This window comes from Camponotus vicinus, unplaced genomic scaffold, assembly GCF_025532165.1.
Source record: "Camponotus vicinus isolate PSW18456_S1 unplaced genomic scaffold, iyCamVici1.0 SCAF_7, whole genome shotgun sequence".
NCBI classification, from domain to species: domain Eukaryota; kingdom Metazoa; phylum Arthropoda; class Insecta; order Hymenoptera; family Formicidae; genus Camponotus; species Camponotus vicinus.
Window position 1 is genome coordinate 10,135,669 of NW_028141979.1, and position 18,554 is coordinate 10,154,222.

An 18,554-nucleotide genomic window follows, 5' to 3' on the forward strand; every position below is an offset into this window, starting at 1 on the left:
CTTATACTTAAATCAAACAAAAAACTATCCTTAGAAAAATAAAATAAAAAAACATCCTTAAATATTTAACTAGAGATCACATTTCAGTCGCATTAGGTAGGTAATCACAACTATCATTGAGTTTGTAACTTAGAAGCTGGGATTTCAGCTTTTTTGTTTTGATGGCGGCATCTAAAAACATAAAATAATCTCAAAATAATCAATTATCTACGTTACAAAATAAATGGTTCCTAATATGAGACATCTCATATTACGAGACCTTCGGTATCTCTTATTAAGAGCTTACCATTTGACCGAGATTCAACAAAAATCATTTTGTTTCACTTATAAAACACTATAATGTGCACTAGTATCATAAAATAGACTACATTAGCGACGAATTTATTAATATTTTACAACATTCAAAACAAATTTTATAAAAATTTAACGTACCTTGAATCTAGTGCGGAAAAATTTATGATTTTGCTTCCGCGACAAATCAGCGTGTCCTCGCCTGTTCGCTGTCGCTGGCCGGCGCACATTGATACACGATTGGACCTGTTTATCCGAGGAAGTAAGCGACGCAAGCACCACACTTTTCAAATGCACGGTGTCGTTACTAAGAGGCTATCTCATATTGGGAACCTATCTTATAATAGGCACCTTTACCCTATATTAATATATTTTTCAGAATTTAAGTATTGTGCAATTTTTCGCCAGTTTGCAATATCATAATTGACGCGATAGTATCCTGTTATAAAATAAATTACTTTTGTCGATTATTAAATACTTTGAAATGATATATATTGATTAAACATAATTCGAGATGTTTCAGTATTAAATATATTATTATTATTAGAGAAGTTTGCATCTTCCGTTTTTTATTATTTAACATGAAGGTTGTGTCAGCAATTCTACTCTCTAAAAGTGAATCAGTGTATTATCACTGAAAAACAGTAAATAATCACTTATTACAGCAGTTATAAGTACAGCACTGTAAATCAGTGATATTTTATTGAAAGAATCAGTTAATAATTTTGACTGTTTCAATCAGTAATATTTCTCAGTATTAGTAATATTTCTTTCGTTATTGTCAGTAATATTAAACTACAATTCATCTCTCTATCTGTTTCATAGAAACTTAAAAATTTTATTTATATTTACTAAATATTTATTATATTAAAAATTTTATTTTATTTATATATATTACATGCATATTGAACTTGTTATTTTAAATAGATAACGAACGAATAATTTTCATTAAGTCGCCAGACATTTATTTGTCCGACTTATAAAGATCGATTTAATATCTGAAGCCTCTCTATTGAGATTGTATCAGAAATTAAATCGAAGTAATACTTCTAATTTTAAATGCCGCTCTTTGCAAACTTTATATAATTCTTATGACTAAAATTAAATACGAGAGAGATAGCGATCGTAGCGGTAAACGAACGAATTAGCGATTACTGGTTTTACAGTAAAATTTACTGGTTTTACAGTGAATTTTATTTTAACTGACCATAATCAGTGAGATATAAGATAAAATAACAAAAAAGTAAGCGTTTCCACTGAAGATCAGTAAAATACTCACTGATTCTCAGTGAAATCTTATTTTACTGTTTAAATTAGTGATATTTTCACTGATTCACTTTTAGAGAGTACATATTACAGCAAGAAATGAAAATTTCAAATATATTGTTAAAATTTCAATATTCTTGCAATATCTTTTGTTATATCTTATATTATATATATGTGTTTTAATACATCTTATGATTATTTTTAATTAAAATTGATTTCATATATGATATATATATATATATTTATATATATGTGTATGTGTGTGTGTGTGTGTAATTATATACTATAGAACTATAGAGTTATAGATATACATATATACAGGGTGAGCCATTTTAATTAACGCACGCAATTATTTCGGAAACAAAGCATTTTAGAGAAAAATGTTTCAGACAAAAGTTTTATGGTTTCGAGGGGGCCATAAGATGGTATCATTGGTTTGACACTGAAGAGTCATTTGAAGGTCACGTGAAGGTCACTTCAATTTTTTTAAATGGAACACCCTATATATTTTTGCACTCTCTTGTAGCTTATCTCGAGAGCTTTCCAAAACACTATAATTAAGTACCTTTTCGTTAAGTACTTTTTGAGTTATGAGGCTTGAAATAATTTCTTAATTTTACATAAACCGTAAAATATCTTGTAAAATATTCATTTTTCGATTATCTTACTTAATACTTTTATGTACAAAATAATGAGAGGAATCAATTGGTGTAAAGAAAACACATAGTTGTTTTTAAGAAAAAATATGGAATTGTTAATTGCAAATTACATATTTTTTCTTCAAAACAACTATGTGTTTTCTTTACACCAATTGATTCCTCTCATTATTTTGTACGTAAAAGTATTAAGGTAAGATAATCGAAAAATGAATATTTTACAAGATATTTTACGGTTTATGTAAAATTAAGAAATTATTTCAAGCCTCATAACTCAAAAAGTACTTAACGAAAAGGTACTTAATTATAGTGTTTTGGAAAGCTCTCGAGATAAGCTACAAGAGAGTGCAAAAATATATAGGGTGTTCCATTTAAAAAAATTGAAGTGACCTTCACGTGACCTTCAAATGACTCTTCAGTGTCAAACCAATGATACCATCTTATGGCCCCCTCGAAACCATAAAACTTTTGTCTGAAACATTTTTCTCTAAAATGATTTGTTTCCGAAATAATTGCGTGCGTTAATTAAAATAACTCACCCTGTATATATAATTATGTACATAGATAAGTTTTTTCTGCGTAATCATAACTTGTATGAATAGGTTACTTGTAGGAATAAGATTGAGATGTTTCATGGAAGTAGGAAAAGAGTAATATCATATTTGTAAAACTGGAAATATATTTTGAATTATGGAAGGATAGACTAAATATATGTTGATAATACTGCCTTATAAAATAATATTTATTACCATATCAAACTTTTATGGTATAATTATTATATTATTATTATTTACTTATTACATATATCTGTTTAAGTTATTTTTAATCTAGTAATGGCTAAATTTCAATTTTGTTTAAGATGTAATACAATGATGGAATTTCAACATGTCTTTGTATTGTTCAATTAAATCTGAACTTCTAAAATTTTCTTTAATTCTTTATACGTGAAACAAAATTTTATTTTATAATCAATAAAGAATAATGCAATAATAATGAAATCTATAATAGTAAAGTATGTAATGATAAAAACTGCTGATTAAATCAATAATAATTTTGACTTGTAATATATAGTAATATAATATACAGGAATTAAAAGGGACAAAATAATTTAAAACTGAGATATAAGGTAAGTATATGTATATATATATTAAATATATTTCTATCTCTCTCTCTCTCTCTCTCTCTCTCTCTCTCTCTCTCTCTCTCTCTCATATACGTAACTCACATGTTTCAATCATATAATAACAAAAATAACGGAAAATAAAAAAAACAAAATAACGAAAAAAATAAACTATCATATAAAATATGTAAAAAAATATAAAAAACTAAGAAAAAATAAAGAAATAAGAAATATCAAACATAAAAAATAAACAAATGTATAAATATTAACTATTTTCTATCGTAATTTCTTTCTTTTAATGGTCCTCTTTGATATCTGCCCCGTGAATTGCCCCAATGATAATGAGCTGCAGATAATTGGTATCCCTCCAAAAAAAACCTTACAAAGGTAAAAAAAATACGCCAAGTACATAAAAAATATTCTACCTTGTATGCAACAAAATGTTTAATGAAAAAATATCCCTAAAAATAATTTATAAATTGCAGAAAAGATATAAATAAATTTTAACAAAAAGGTGTGAAATCCCTCCAAAAAAAACCTTACAAAGGTAAAAAAAATACGCCAAATACATAAAAAATATTCTACCTTATATGCAACAAAACGTTTAATGAAAAAATATCCCTAAAAATAATTTATAAAAATTTTCCCTCAAAAAATATATATAATTTTCCTAAAAAAAAATCAAAATTAAATATGAAATCAATAATTAATTAGCCAAGTACATTGAAGCAATTGATAATTTAAAATATTTGTCACAAATTCAATCTTGCATTTATGTATTATAGATTCTGGACAAAATGAAAATGATTTTCAAAATAAATTCCATACTTTGTATGATATATAAAAATACATTATTATGTGTGATCCAAATAAATATTTGTACAATATATGAAATAGCATTAATATATTGCGGGTTTTATATTGCAGATTACAAACTCATAAAGCTATTTAATACTTACCCCATACAGCACAGAACATTGCAGTAATATTGCGGCAATATTGCAATGTTGCTGCAATGTTACAACAATATTAATAATATTGCTGCAATATTCGGTGCTGTATGGGTATTGCAATAACATCGATTGCATTAATCGCCAATTTTAAATTTAAAAGAGAAAAACTAATCGACTTGTTTTAAGATCATAAGTTTTATTAAGTAGACCTGGAACTAAAGGATTTAAGAAATTAATAAAATTACAAAAATTTGACCCGAGTCGTATTATAATTTACACATTTTTATTTTTTTATTATTAGGAAATATTTAATTTTGAAATTAATCAAGCTTTGCCAAGTAAATTCGGAACTAAAGAAATTAAGACCGAAACAACTTAGAAAAACTTAGCGTGCTCGGGTCGTATAATTCACATATTTCTATAATTGAAATTAATTACATGTATATAATTCGCAAACTTTGTAAAATTATGTATATTTGTAAATTTGTAAATATGTGTATTATAATGTGACCCGAGCACGCCAAGTTTTTCTAAGTTGTTTTGGTCTTAATTTTTTTAGTTCCGAATTTACTTAGCAAAGCTTATGATTAATTTCAAAATTAAATATTTCCTAATAATAAAAAAATAAAAATGTGTAAATTATAATACGACTCGGGTCAAATTTTTGTAATTTTATTAATTTCTTAAATCCTTTAGTTCCAGGTCTACTTAATAAAACTTATGATCTTAAAACAAATCGATTAGTTTTTCTCTTTTAAATTTAAAATTGGCGATTAATGCAATCGATGTTATTGCAATACCCATACAGCACCGAATATTGCAACAATATTATTAATATTGTTGTAACATTGCAGCAACATTGCAATATTGCCGCAATATTACTGCAATGTTCTGTGCTGTATGGGGTAAGTATTAAATAGCTTTATGAGTTTGTAATCTGCAATATAAAACCCGCAATATATTAATGCTATTTCATATATTGTACAAATATTTATTTGGATCACACATAATAATGTATTTTTATATATCATACAAAGTATGGAATTTATTTTGAAAATCATTTCCATTTTGTCCAGAATCTATAATACATAAATGCAAGATTGAATTTGTGACAAATATTTTAAATTATCAATTGCTTCAATGTACTTGGCTAATTAATTATTGATTTCATATTTAGTTTTGATTTTATTTTAGGAAAATTATATATATTTTTTGAGGGAAAATTTTTATAAATTATTTTTAGGGATATTTTTTCATTAAACGTTTTGTTGCATATAAGGTAGAATATTTTTTATGTATTTGGCGTATTCTTTTACCTTTGTAAGGTTCTTCTTGGAGTACTATTATACAGGGTTTACCAAAAGTGTGGAAACCCCTTAATATTTAGAAAAATACGCATTGTTAAAAAAAATGTTTCATACAAAAGTTATAGGGTTTTATGTGGCGCATTACACAGCAACATTATTATGACCTCGAATAGCGTTGTCAAGGTTATGTGAAGGTCACCTCCAACTTTTTAAACGGGACACCCTATATGCTTTTGCATATTCTTGTAGCTCATCTCGAGAGCTTTCCAAACCACTATAATTAAGTTAGTTTTCATTAAGTACTTTCCGAGTTATGAGGCTTGAAATCATTTCTTAATTTTACATAAACCATAAAATATCTAGTAAAATATTCATTTTTCGATTATCTTACCTTAATTATACTTACTTTTATATACAAAATAATGAGAGGAATCAACTGGTGTAAAGAAAAAATATAGTTGTTTTTAAGAAAAAATATGTAATTTGCAATTAACAATTACATATTTTTTTTGAAACATTTGAGGTCATAATAATGTTGCTGTGTAATGCGCCACATAAAATCCTATAACTTTTGTATGAAACATTCTTTTTTAAAATGCGTATTTCTCGAAATATTAAGGGGTTTCCACACTTTTGGTGAACCCTGTATAAGAAAATGCAGAAATTGAAAAATCGTTTTTTCTGACCCATCTGGCTGTATGTTTTCCCTTAAGTCTTCGAAAATAGTAGCAGTATCGCTTGAATATTAGCTGTAATAAATAGACTATTGCATTGACTTTAATTATATATAAATAATAATAATGAATACAATCTTTTTATGTATTAATATACATGTGTATAATTATTGGCTTTAATATATTATACACACTCTCACATACCATACACAATATATACTCCTCCGAGCTCGCCTCTCCCTCTTTCTCGCGATCCGATAAAAATCTCTTTCATGGCCAGATATAAATCTTAAACGACATCAATCTGATTCGATCGTCGTAGGCGTCCAGTGCGAGATTAGCAGATAACACGTTGCATCGTTTCGACGATTAGAATTATCCGCGAAGATTTGGCTTCGTGAACTCAAATACTGATAGCAGAGTATATCGACGATATTAGTGCAAATGGGAAATAGATACTCGAGTATTGATGATTCGGTCAAGCAGCCTCGAGAGATTTGCCTGAGATTTCCGCATTACGGAAAATGTAACTACAATATAAGCGCGATACAAGTGTAAACTAGATTTCTTCAAGTAATAAATATCGCGAGATATTTTTGGTACCATTTTTAGATCGATCACTATTGACATTTCTTCAATAACATATTTATATAATGTGATAGCTTTATAAGATCACATATTTTTTCAAATTCGAGATTTTAATTCTTTAATGTTTCCATTTTGATCAGGATATTTTTATGCATTTTTTTACAAGTTAAATAAGTTCAACTTAAATATATTTAAGAATAGATTTGCAACGATTATAATATGATTAATATATTAGTGCGCAATATAAATAAATAATTTAACGTGTTCAACGTGACAATTTGCATGTGTTTTTGTATTACCGCAAAATTTAATCCGAATATAATGCACAATAATACAGTTGTTACGGATGACGATTCGGATGGGAACATATTCGTGATTATTAATTTATTACAATACAGAAACCAGTGAAAAAGGAAGAGCGAGGGCAAAGGGGCTAGAAAAAGAAATTAAATCATTTTTACTTTTTTATATTTCAATATTTTAATATATTCTGAGATAAAAAAAAATGCACACGAGAGTTTAAATGTATTTATCTGATCTTATTACTATGCAATAGAGCTGCTAATAAAACAATACTATAAAAAACTTTCATATTGTCTGTGAAATTTTTTCTATTTAAAAAAGAAGCGTCTTTTAGAGTTTATATAGAGAACTTTTCAAGTTTTCTATATAATTAATATTGTAGTATATGATTAAAATATATACAGGGTGTTTCCAGTATCTCGCAATAAAGTAAAACCATTAATTAAAAACGATCGGCCAATACGCGAGACTAGAATCGCGCCGGGAGAAAGGTCGTCCCATTGTAACTAAATATTTTGTAATTTATATCTCGAAGTTTTACGTGGTTATTTGCAAAATGATATAGGATTTTTTAGTCCAGTTTAGCGAGATCTACTTATGGTTTTACTTTGTACCGAGATACTGGAAACATCCTGTATATGTACATATCTGTGTAAAATAAACACGCGTAAATATATAATCGATATCTATGCATTAAATTTGTAACACAGAAAAGTAATATAACATAATATGTAATATAATATAATATTAAAAATATATATAATATTTATAATATGAATTATATTGTAATATAATATAATATTTTCATACAATATTATACAATACAATATTTTTAATATTATATTGTACAATTAATATTATATTGATAAAATACATATAAACAATTATTAATTCCTATATGACATTAGTGAATAATTAAGTATATACATTTATAAATATTATTACAATCATTTATGCTGTATTTTTAATTTCTAAACAGTTAAAATCTTAAAGATTTCGTTATTCAATTGTCAAATAAAGATCGAAAATAATTTATCTGTTTTTCGATCTCCGACCAGCGTGTTTCCATCTTCTGTTCAATATCGGTAACTGAAATGATTGAACTTTTGATCGCCTTTTTTACAAATTCCTTTATCTACAATGGATTATTTTAATAATTATTATCAATAAATGATTTTCTATTTAATAATTGCACTGTCACAAATACAGAGTATCATTATGAACAGAACTACAGAAAAATACTATATAAAATATAGAAATCTGATTTATTTAAAATTTACCTCATCCAACTGTTCCTTAGAATACGCACTGTTAATTATAACAATTAAAGTCGCAATCTTATTGACTCTCCTATCAAGAATAAAACAATATTATAACTAATTCGTACAATAAAATCTTCACATCTATGTGTAGTATATCTTTATTAAATGATATCGTTACCTGTGTCTCATTGTTTCGTAATTACTTAATAAACTTGTAAGCATGTACTTAGTATTCCTCTCAAGAACAGAAAGGAAAATATTAGCAGTTGAGGCATAAGCTCGCTCTATCGATGCAACTTCAATATAAGATACATTATGCCAAGATTTAAATAAAATATCTGATATTTTTGATTCTAAATAATGGATTATAATTTTAGAATTTTTACTATAAGCCAAACATTCTAATATTTTATCATTTCCTTTCATGTAATCATTAAAAACTTTATTCCATGTATCACGATCTGCCGTTTTCAAACCATTACAATATGTCCACCTCTTCCATCCAGGCAAAAGTCTACAGAAGACGGTCCAGAAAAGAAATAAAAATCTTCTAATCGAAATTGTGTTAATAGTTTCTTTAGAATTTTATAAATAATTTTTTGATATAAGTGATAACTAATTTCTCAAACATATGCAGAATATAAAAAAATAATCCTAGAAAAAGAATAAAATATTATGAAAAGAAGTACTTGTTTTCTTTAGGATTTGCTAGATGCCATTTCAAATGACGCTTAGACTTTTCTTCGCAAGGATTTTCATTTATAATACACTCCCACTTTGCGAGTTCTTGTTTTAAGCATTTAGCATGATCGCTGATGTGACTTTCGTCATACAGATTCCAATAATTAGATCTAAACTTCTGCATAAAATCAAACCTTAGCACTCCCTAAAATTTAATAACTATCATTATATTTAGTTAATTCATTATTTACAAGAACAGATATAATGTAGGCGCAAATAAACGTTTTTCCTAAATAATTTTCTTTCATATTTCTCTAATATTTATGTGACTTCGTAGCATCAATATCATAATAAGTAGATTAACCAATTTCTTATTTGTGTGTGAATAATTGTGTATATATTTTATCATCTAAATAGGTATGGATTTTATATCATTTAATGAATCTTTAACACACATATCGATATATAAAATATTTCATAAAATTGTGCTAACGTTCGTGAGTGGGTAGAACGCAATAAACTGAACAGAAAGATTCTTTACCATTCTACAATTTTCGTAATAATTAATAAAATATTAATTAAAAATGTGAATAAGCGTGCGTTTCGCGAGACTATATCGTAGGATATGCGCGATAAGTGTGCCAGCGGCGAATGTCGCATAGCAATGAAAAAACAAGAGTCGAGGCACGCGCGATCAAGCTTTACGAGACACTTTGTACATATATTTTAGTCTGTGCATATTGATGTATCGATTGATGTTGATATATAATTTTTATTTTCTTAATTATTATTTTCTTAATTTAAATCTGTGGCGTATCAAATATAGATTTTAAGTATTTTAAACTTTAAATATCAATTTCCTTTATATAAAACAAGCATTTACAAGTGGATTATTATACATATTAAATTATTATGTGTTATATAATGTAAAAATATTATCTTAATATTATATAAATCAATTTCTCTGCAAAATATTTGTATATTTTTAACATCATAAACATTCGAATACTACGAAAGAAAATTAATATAAGAAAGATAATTGTGTTATATACTGTGTTCTATAATTTCCTAAAACTAATTAAATATTAATTACACAATTGATCAACAATTATCATGTAAATACTAATGTATTATTATTATAGAAAAATAACTTGATGAAATATTCAAAATTTTTGATTGTATTAAAAATAAAAAAAAATATATAACAAATATGTAACATAAGCGCCTTTTGAATTTTAATTTCTGAATTTTGGCACAAAAGAAATTATATAATAATGTATAGTTAATTTTTTTTGTTTAACTCACTACATATATCTATTTTTAAAAGAATTCATTATTATGATATGAAATCGTAGTATTATAAAATAGATAATTGATGTAGTGGATAATTTCTTTATAAAAAAATGTTATTATATATATATATATATATATATATATATGTATATAATAACATTTTTTTATAAAGAAATTATCCACTACATCAATTATCTATTTTATAATACAACGATTTCATATCATAATAATGAATTCTTTTAAAAATAGATATATGTAGTGAGTTGAACAGAAAAATTAATTATACTTTATTATTTAATTTTTTTTGTTTCAATCTATATATATATATATATATTTTTTTTGTATCAATCTATATATATATATATATATATATATATATATATATATATATATATATATATATACCTTAAGTTCAGGATAAAAATTTAAAAATGGAAAGATGTTCGACAAAAATTCAAATGCTTTGAGCATAGGATACCATGCTATATAATCTCTTTCCTGTGCCAAATAAGAAGCGAGTTCCCAAAATACGGAGAATTCAAGTTTCTTCTCTATCGCAAAATGAAACGCATCATTGATGATTTGCGCTCGATTGAGAACATGTATGTTACTATATTTTTGAGAATTTAAGTATTGTGCAATTTTTCGCCAATTCGCAATATCATAATTGACGCGATAGTATCCTGTTATAAAATAAGTTACTTTTGTTGATTATTAAATACTTTAAAATGATATATATTAATTATATACATATTTCGTGATGTTAAAAATATTACGAAATTAAATATATTATTATAATTAGAGATGTTTGCATCTTCCGTTCTTATTATGTAACATGAAGGCTGTATCAGCAATTCTACATATTACAGCAAGAAATGAAAATTTCAAATATATTGTTAAAATTTCAATATTGTTGCAATATCTTTTGTTATATCTTATATTATATATATGAGTTTTAATACATCTTATGATTATTTTTAATTAAAATAGATATCATATATGATATATATAATATATTATATATATATATATATATATATATGTAAATATATGTATATGAATACCTGTTACAAACTTCTAAGGTATGTAAAGGGTTCAAAGACTAACTTTTAATAACGGACTTATGTCTGGAAACACACCGTTTGCGAGATACAGACTGGAACTGTTGGTATTAGGGAGATTAGTATTAGGAATAATTTTCATAATTTCTTTATTTATTTACATTACACGACAAAAATGTTTAGCAATGTCAAAACAAATGGCTACAATAATTGCTCATAATGACAACGAGAAATCCAAATGACGTCTAACATTTTGGAAAGAGTGTACCATGCTTCGCAGGTGCAAAGCTTGCATCGAAGTTGGTGGTCGTCATTATGAGCAATTATTGTAGTCATCTGTTTTGACATTGCTAAACATTTTTCTAGTGTAATGTAACCAAATAAAGTTATTATGAGAATTATTCTTATTACTGAACATACCAACAGTTCCAGTCTGCAGCTCGCAAACGGTGTGTTTTCGGAAATGAGTTTCTTATTAAAAGTTGATTTACTTTAAACCCTCTGCATACCCTACAAGTTTGTAACAGATATTCATTAACACCCTGTGTTTATATACAGGGTGTTTGGAAATTCAATCGACAAATTTTCAGAGATTGTCGGGGACACCACAAGAATCATTTTTTGCAAATGAACCTGGGGTCGGAAACGTGTCATTACACCGCTACGGCATACGGAGTGTTCGAAAGAGTCGAGACCTCGAAATATCACATAAAATAGAAGTTTTACAAAAAATTGTTTGTTTTTTTTTGTTTTTTTTTTCTTGCCTTCATCGGCTGGATCAGCCACCGATCTTGCCTTCATCGGCTGGATCCATCACCGTTCTTGCCATGTTTGGCTAGATCATCTTCCAATCTGGGAATCGAATTTGTGTTTGGATGTCTTGCCTTCGTTGGCGAGACATCTTACCATGAAAAGCTCGATAACTTCGAAACGGCTTACTTAAAGTTGGTAAAATTAGTGCTTTGAAAAGGTCTCGAGAAGGGCTACAAGAATATGCAATAAAAAGTGGAGGGTTCCATTTCAAAAATTCAAAGTGGCCTTGTCGTGACCTTGGCGACGCCATCCAAGGTCAAACACATGGCACCAGTAAATAGACCTTTTTACACCCTCCAACTTTTGTTTGAAACAATATTTTGTAAAACTTCTATTTTTTGTGATATTTCGAGGTCCCGACTCTTTCGAACACTCCGTATGTCGTAGCGATGTAATGACACGTTTGCGACCCCAGGTTCATTTGCAAAAAATGATTCTTATGGTGCCCCCGACAATCTCTGAAAATTTGGCGATTGAATTTCCGAACACCCTGTATATATAAATAAACAATAAAGATATAAATTTTTTATTCAATATTTACCAGCTTGTTGTAAGTTGAAAATAATCCATTCATCTTTCTCAAAATAGAGTACGATTTTTGAACGCCATAATAAAAAAAATATTTATATATTATTTTTATATCATATACAGAAATAATAAAAACATATATACATATATGTAATGAATATTTTTTAGTATATATTTTTAATAAAAATATTTTATTTATATTTCATGTATATATTTTTATTTAATATATATTAATATATATTTATTAATAATTATGATAGCATTCGTCGTGACTGAATAAATAATAAATTAATTTTTATATTACAAAGATTTTAGAGTGTTTATATTCTATGTTTGTAAAACTACATTCTCCAAAACATTCAATTTAAATTATTTGTTATTTAGAAAATAGGAATATCTACTATATATTTATTAAGAAAAAAGTTGAAATTCAATCTTAACAAAAATTCATAAATATAAAATAGCAGTATAAATTTAAGCTTTTAAATATGTATGTCTTTTAAATATTAAAAAACTGGAAATGTATTATTAAATCTATTTTATACTTTGATTTTCTTTCCTTTTCCTCTATGATGTATATTATTACATTACAATACATTATACTTACTGATTACCCAAATATTTCATGAATCCCTTTGAAAATATATGAAGTGGTAATGTTCGTATTAACATGCGCCATATAATGGATCCTATAATGTTTGAAAGAGAAAGAATTTAGTATATTTAAAATGTCTTTACTGCAATGCGCAATAAAGGTTTGTGAATATATATGTAATTATTAAAATTAAATATATCACACCCAAAGTTTGTGTAATTAAATCTAAGTAAGCAGCTATAAAAGATTGATAAATACAATTCAACGAAAAAATTTCTAATAACAGATAAATAGTGAATGATTAAAAATTTGTTAATAATAATAAATTAGACAATTATAAGGAATCAGTTAATTTTATATTTTAATATGATTTTTTGAAATCTTAGATAAATATGTATAGTTATAATTTAAAAAAAATTACACATTATAAAATTATCCAAAAATTATATAAAAATTTAATTTTAAAGTTAGATATTATTACGTTATTGCAAATATTATGAAAAAATATATTAAATTTAACAAATGAAGGGCCTTGCACGGTACTTTCTACGGAAATTGAATTTCGATGAAATTTGAATTTTGATTGAATTTGCTGAATTTTGAAAATAAATAGTTTACGTGAAAACACAAAAAAAATTTAAAAAATGTCAAAATAAATGTGATAAGGTTGATGATGTGGTTTCGTCACTACAAGTATTCAAATATCGAAATAAGATGTTATTTCAATACTATTAAGGAAAAGTAAATAATATACTAAATAAAATAAATAATATATTAGAATGTCATACACAGTTGATCATTTATATTAATACATTTTACTAATTTATTTACATGGAAAAAATGTGTGTGTAGCAGCATCGCCGCTGTCGTCGCCATAACATGCCATTTGATATTTGATAAAATATAATTAGTTGAAAGTATAGTTATTATATAAGTTTCCCCTAAGTCTCCCCCTTCGAATGGAAGAGGGATACAACTTCCCTAATTGCTTTAAAAGACTAGCCTCTCAAAATAATTAAACACCTGTTTCATGATTTTTCGTAATTTTTGAACCGTTTCTGAAATATAGTATATGGGAAGTTTATGGACACCCTATATATACATTTATATACATATTTTCCACGTAAATATAATATCTATGTATTAATAAAAGTAATCAACTGTGTGTGATTCTACTTAATAATACATTATTTATTTCGACATTTGAACGCTTGTAGCGACGAAATGGCTCTATCAAACAATATCGCGGTTAATGTGACTTTTGATTTGCCACAAACTATTTATTTCCAGAGTTTCTGCAAATTTCACCAAACTTCAAAATTCAATTTCCATAAGAATCGTACAGGGTCTTTTGTTTATAAATGACTTTTCTCATTTTCTATGAAATTAACATTAGAAATTTATAATTATTTAATTGTTTAATTATGCAGTGTTATACGCATACCTTTGATATGAGAAAGAGAAGACTGTATATAATTTTCAGGATAGCTTATATTATATTCTAAAGTAGAATTTATAACAACATAAGTATTTAGATAGAGTAATTCATGTTGAACTTGAACTACAAACCAATCCATCATTCGGGAATTTGGCAGAGCCTAAAATCAATTCGATATAATCATAACTTATCATAAATAATCAAAAAGAAAAAGTTTTTGGTACATATCAAAATTAGCTTATTATATGCTATTGTTAAGAATAAAGTTTGTATGTGTGTTTGTGTGTGCAAATTTTTCTGCGATAATTTTCATACAAAAACATATTCATATTTAGTCTTATTAAATTTCTTTCACCGGATTTCTAGAAACTTTAGATACTTGGAATCTTATAATTTCTTACATTTAAGAAATAAAACAGAATATTTGCACAAATATTTTACAATTATTTATATTGCTAAACTATTAATCATTTGACTGCGTATTCAAATAGCGTTAGTAATAAAATAACCTTATCGATAATGTATGGTTGATAAAATATATTAAATCCTTCGTTTAAACATGTTTGAGGCCATAAGTAAGTTGGTCTGAACAGATTTCTAATATGTTTTTGTACTATCCCACGTGCAATTAAGCGCGCAATTATCGTTTTGTATGCGACAGGATCTAATTCTTCATTATAAGTGATATCTGCTTCTCTAAAAATAATTATAAATACTAATGTGTATGAAAAATTTTGGATATTAATATAATTTCTTATGTAAATGGATTACAATATAATATGTAATTAATTTTAAAATATACCTATATTTTTAACTATATATGTTACCGATAAAAAATGAAACCCAAAGTCTGTTCCATATCATTTTGTAAATCCGGGATTACGACATGATCCACTTTGCTCTCAAATGAAACAGAGGTCCGCGCAAGTCCTGTCCTCAAAATATTCCAATTACGAATGTATACACAAGCGGAAGAAATAACAGTTTTCGCAAATTCTACATGCGGTTCCGATTGTGGTCTGAACCATATAGATGAACGAATTGTTTCATCCGAGAGGATGATCTGATGAAAACCCGATACTAGAAATGCTACACTATCTATGGAGATCAAAGGCGTCTTGTGAAAATATGTCCACATCATAATGTTGGATATAAATATAGTAGTTTCTGTCGGCATATTTGACAAAGCTTTGTATTTTGAATGATGCAGTATGAGAATAACAAAAGTACTTCTTAATTCTGGCTTATCCCAATATGGAAATATTTGCTGTTTTTTCGCTTGGATACCTGTTGCGATTAACAACCTGCCGTATTTTAATGATAAACATTAAATAATGAATAATTTTAGATAATTGTAAGCGTAGAATGCACAAATGTACAATTTGTTTTTGATATTTCATATATTCTTCTACTTACTCTATTTCTTCATCTTTGTTTATGTACGGAATTCCGAAAGATTCCCTTACGATATTAATTGAGATTTCATACTCTATATACAGATAGTACATTCCACGCAACAAGATATCACCGAAATCGAGCACGACAATATTGTTTTTAATAAAATTTCTTGAGTTTGTTTCATAAACCGTACCATTAATTTTCGTTAATGTCGATACTATTATCCTCGCTGAATCCGGTGCATAAAAACTTATGTATTGTTTTGCATAAGAAAAATTTAAAGTGATTATGCATTCGCTATGGAGATAATTATTGTGTAACATTAATTGTATGTTATAATGTATCGGAAGTATGTAATCTGATATATTGCTTGATTTGCTATTTAATACACTGCGCACGATTTTCGATTCTTCATCGATTCCTTTTATTTTTGATTCTTCATCATCCACATGACTCGCTATTGCCATCATGGCAAGATATATTATACTAATAGTTAATAATAGTTTTAAGAATGTCATGTTGAATTTCACTCGGATATCTATAAAAAAACGTTTCTTCATTAAGAAAAAAAGGATTTGCAAAGAGTATGCAATAAAATCGATTTTTGTGTGAAAGAACGTTCAAGAGAATTTACAAAACACTTCATAAGAAGATACGATTAATTTAAAAAGAAATTAAAATAATGAAGTTTAATAAATAAAGGAATGATTAGAAAAGATAAATATACAAATTATTAAAACGACATATGAAATATTTTTTTCGGATTTGAATATTAGGAGACATGAAGCATGTATTTAGATAATTCCAGTAGGACAAGCACAATAAACATAACTCTTATTTATCTCAATTTAGCTATCTTTAAGATTTGTCCTAGTACAATTACATATTTCAATGTATATATATATATATATATATATATATATATATAACATAACCATTAAAATGTATGAGAAATGAAGGTATATTCTGAACAACGCGATTTTATACATGATATGGACTATATGTTTACTAACATGTTATTTTCAAGATCAATCTGTTCCTTAAGTAAGAAATGTATTAAAGACGTACAAACACTGAACAGAAATCAAATATCATCAAATATTTGAAATTTTGATAATGTAGCGGATTGTATCAAACATTCGAACAAAATTCTAAAAACAATTATGTTAATATTTTTATAACACATCTTTTTGAATAAAATGTTAATTTTTTATTATTTGTTGTTTATTCGTTCGTTACACATTCAAATTAACATATCCTACTGGCCCTAGATATTCATTATAAAAAATAATTTTAAAACAAAACACAGGTAATACTATACGTTTTTAAGGTAAATAATTTTATGGATTAGATAATGAGATATTATTTTATATAGCTTAGATAATTTTCTAGCAATAATATAAAATTAATTACACAATAATTTTATAATGGCAAAATGAAATTTAGCTTATAAATTTTACACTTTCTATATGTCAAAATGGTCGAAACATGCTATTACAGTACAATCGTAAATGTCTTCATTTCTATTAACTGTAATGTATGCAAAAGATAAAAATAATATTTACAATAAAATGAGTTAGTCGATTTGAAAATTAAAGAAAATGTCTTTTCTAAAATAAAAGCGTTACCTGTTACTCCACACAATTTTGTATGTACATTTAAAGAAAGAAAGACAAATATTTTATTATATATTTAATTCCTTATCCTACTAGTTGAATTAGCCATGTTTAATATCAGATTTAACACCAAAAGCATTCAATCGCGAACTTATCGCTTCAAGAGACTATCATAAACTGATGGCTCTGTTGGCATTCCTGATAGTATATAGAAGGTACGTAGTGTTATATAAATAACGTCTTGATTATACGTAGCACAAGATATCTTACATATCGACAGAAGTCAATAAGTATAAACTTGTTTATGATTTTTATTCCATTTTCGTATATGAAGCTTTTATTTATAAAGACAATTTTTCTAAGAAACTATTCGCGAGAGAAAATTAATTGAAGAATTATAATCGCCCTTATACTTGCATGTATTGGCCGATCTTTTTTAATTAATGTCTCGAAATATTACGTGGTGGTTTTCAAAATGATATGAGATTTTTTAGTTCAGTTTAGCGATATTTACTTATGGTTTTACTTTGTTGCGAGATACTGGAAACACCCTGTATAGGTATGTATCTGTGTAAAATAAACACATGTAAATATATAATCAACATCTATGTATTAAATTTACAGAATAATACAGAAAAATAACACAATATAATATTTAATACAATATAATATTAGAAATATACATAATATTCATAATATGAATTATATTGT

At 26.3% G+C, this 18,554-nt stretch overlaps 1 protein-coding gene across 1 annotated transcript; it reads right to left on the reverse strand.

Moving 5' to 3' along the window:
- Positions 1-76: 76 nt before the first annotated feature.
- On the reverse strand, positions 77-16,787 carry LOC145975042 (aminopeptidase N-like). Its single transcript, XM_083105179.1, has 5 exons — positions 16,246-16,787; positions 15,657-16,133; positions 15,339-15,525; positions 14,836-14,989; positions 77-171 (listed from the first exon to the last, which is right to left on the reverse strand). Exons 1-5 carry the CDS (start codon positions 16,785-16,787, stop codon positions 77-79), a joined length of 1,455 nt encoding a protein of 484 aa, XP_082961305.1.
- Between the last annotated feature and the right edge of the window lie 1,767 nt (positions 16,788-18,554).

Excerpts from the sequence above, each read along its gene's own strand:
- LOC145975042 (XM_083105179.1), bottom strand. The coding sequence starts at position 16,787 with ATGAAGAAACGTTTTTTTATAGATATCCGAGTGAAATTCAACATGACA. Across the intron at positions 16,134-16,245 it reads AACAAAGATGAAGAAATAGA|GTTGTTAATCGCAACAGGTA; the intron begins GTAAGTAGAAGA and ends AAAATACGGCAG. Across the intron at positions 14,990-15,338 it reads AACCATACATTATCGATAAG|GCTCTGCCAAATTCCCGAAT; the intron begins GTTATTTTATTA and ends AATTGATTTTAG.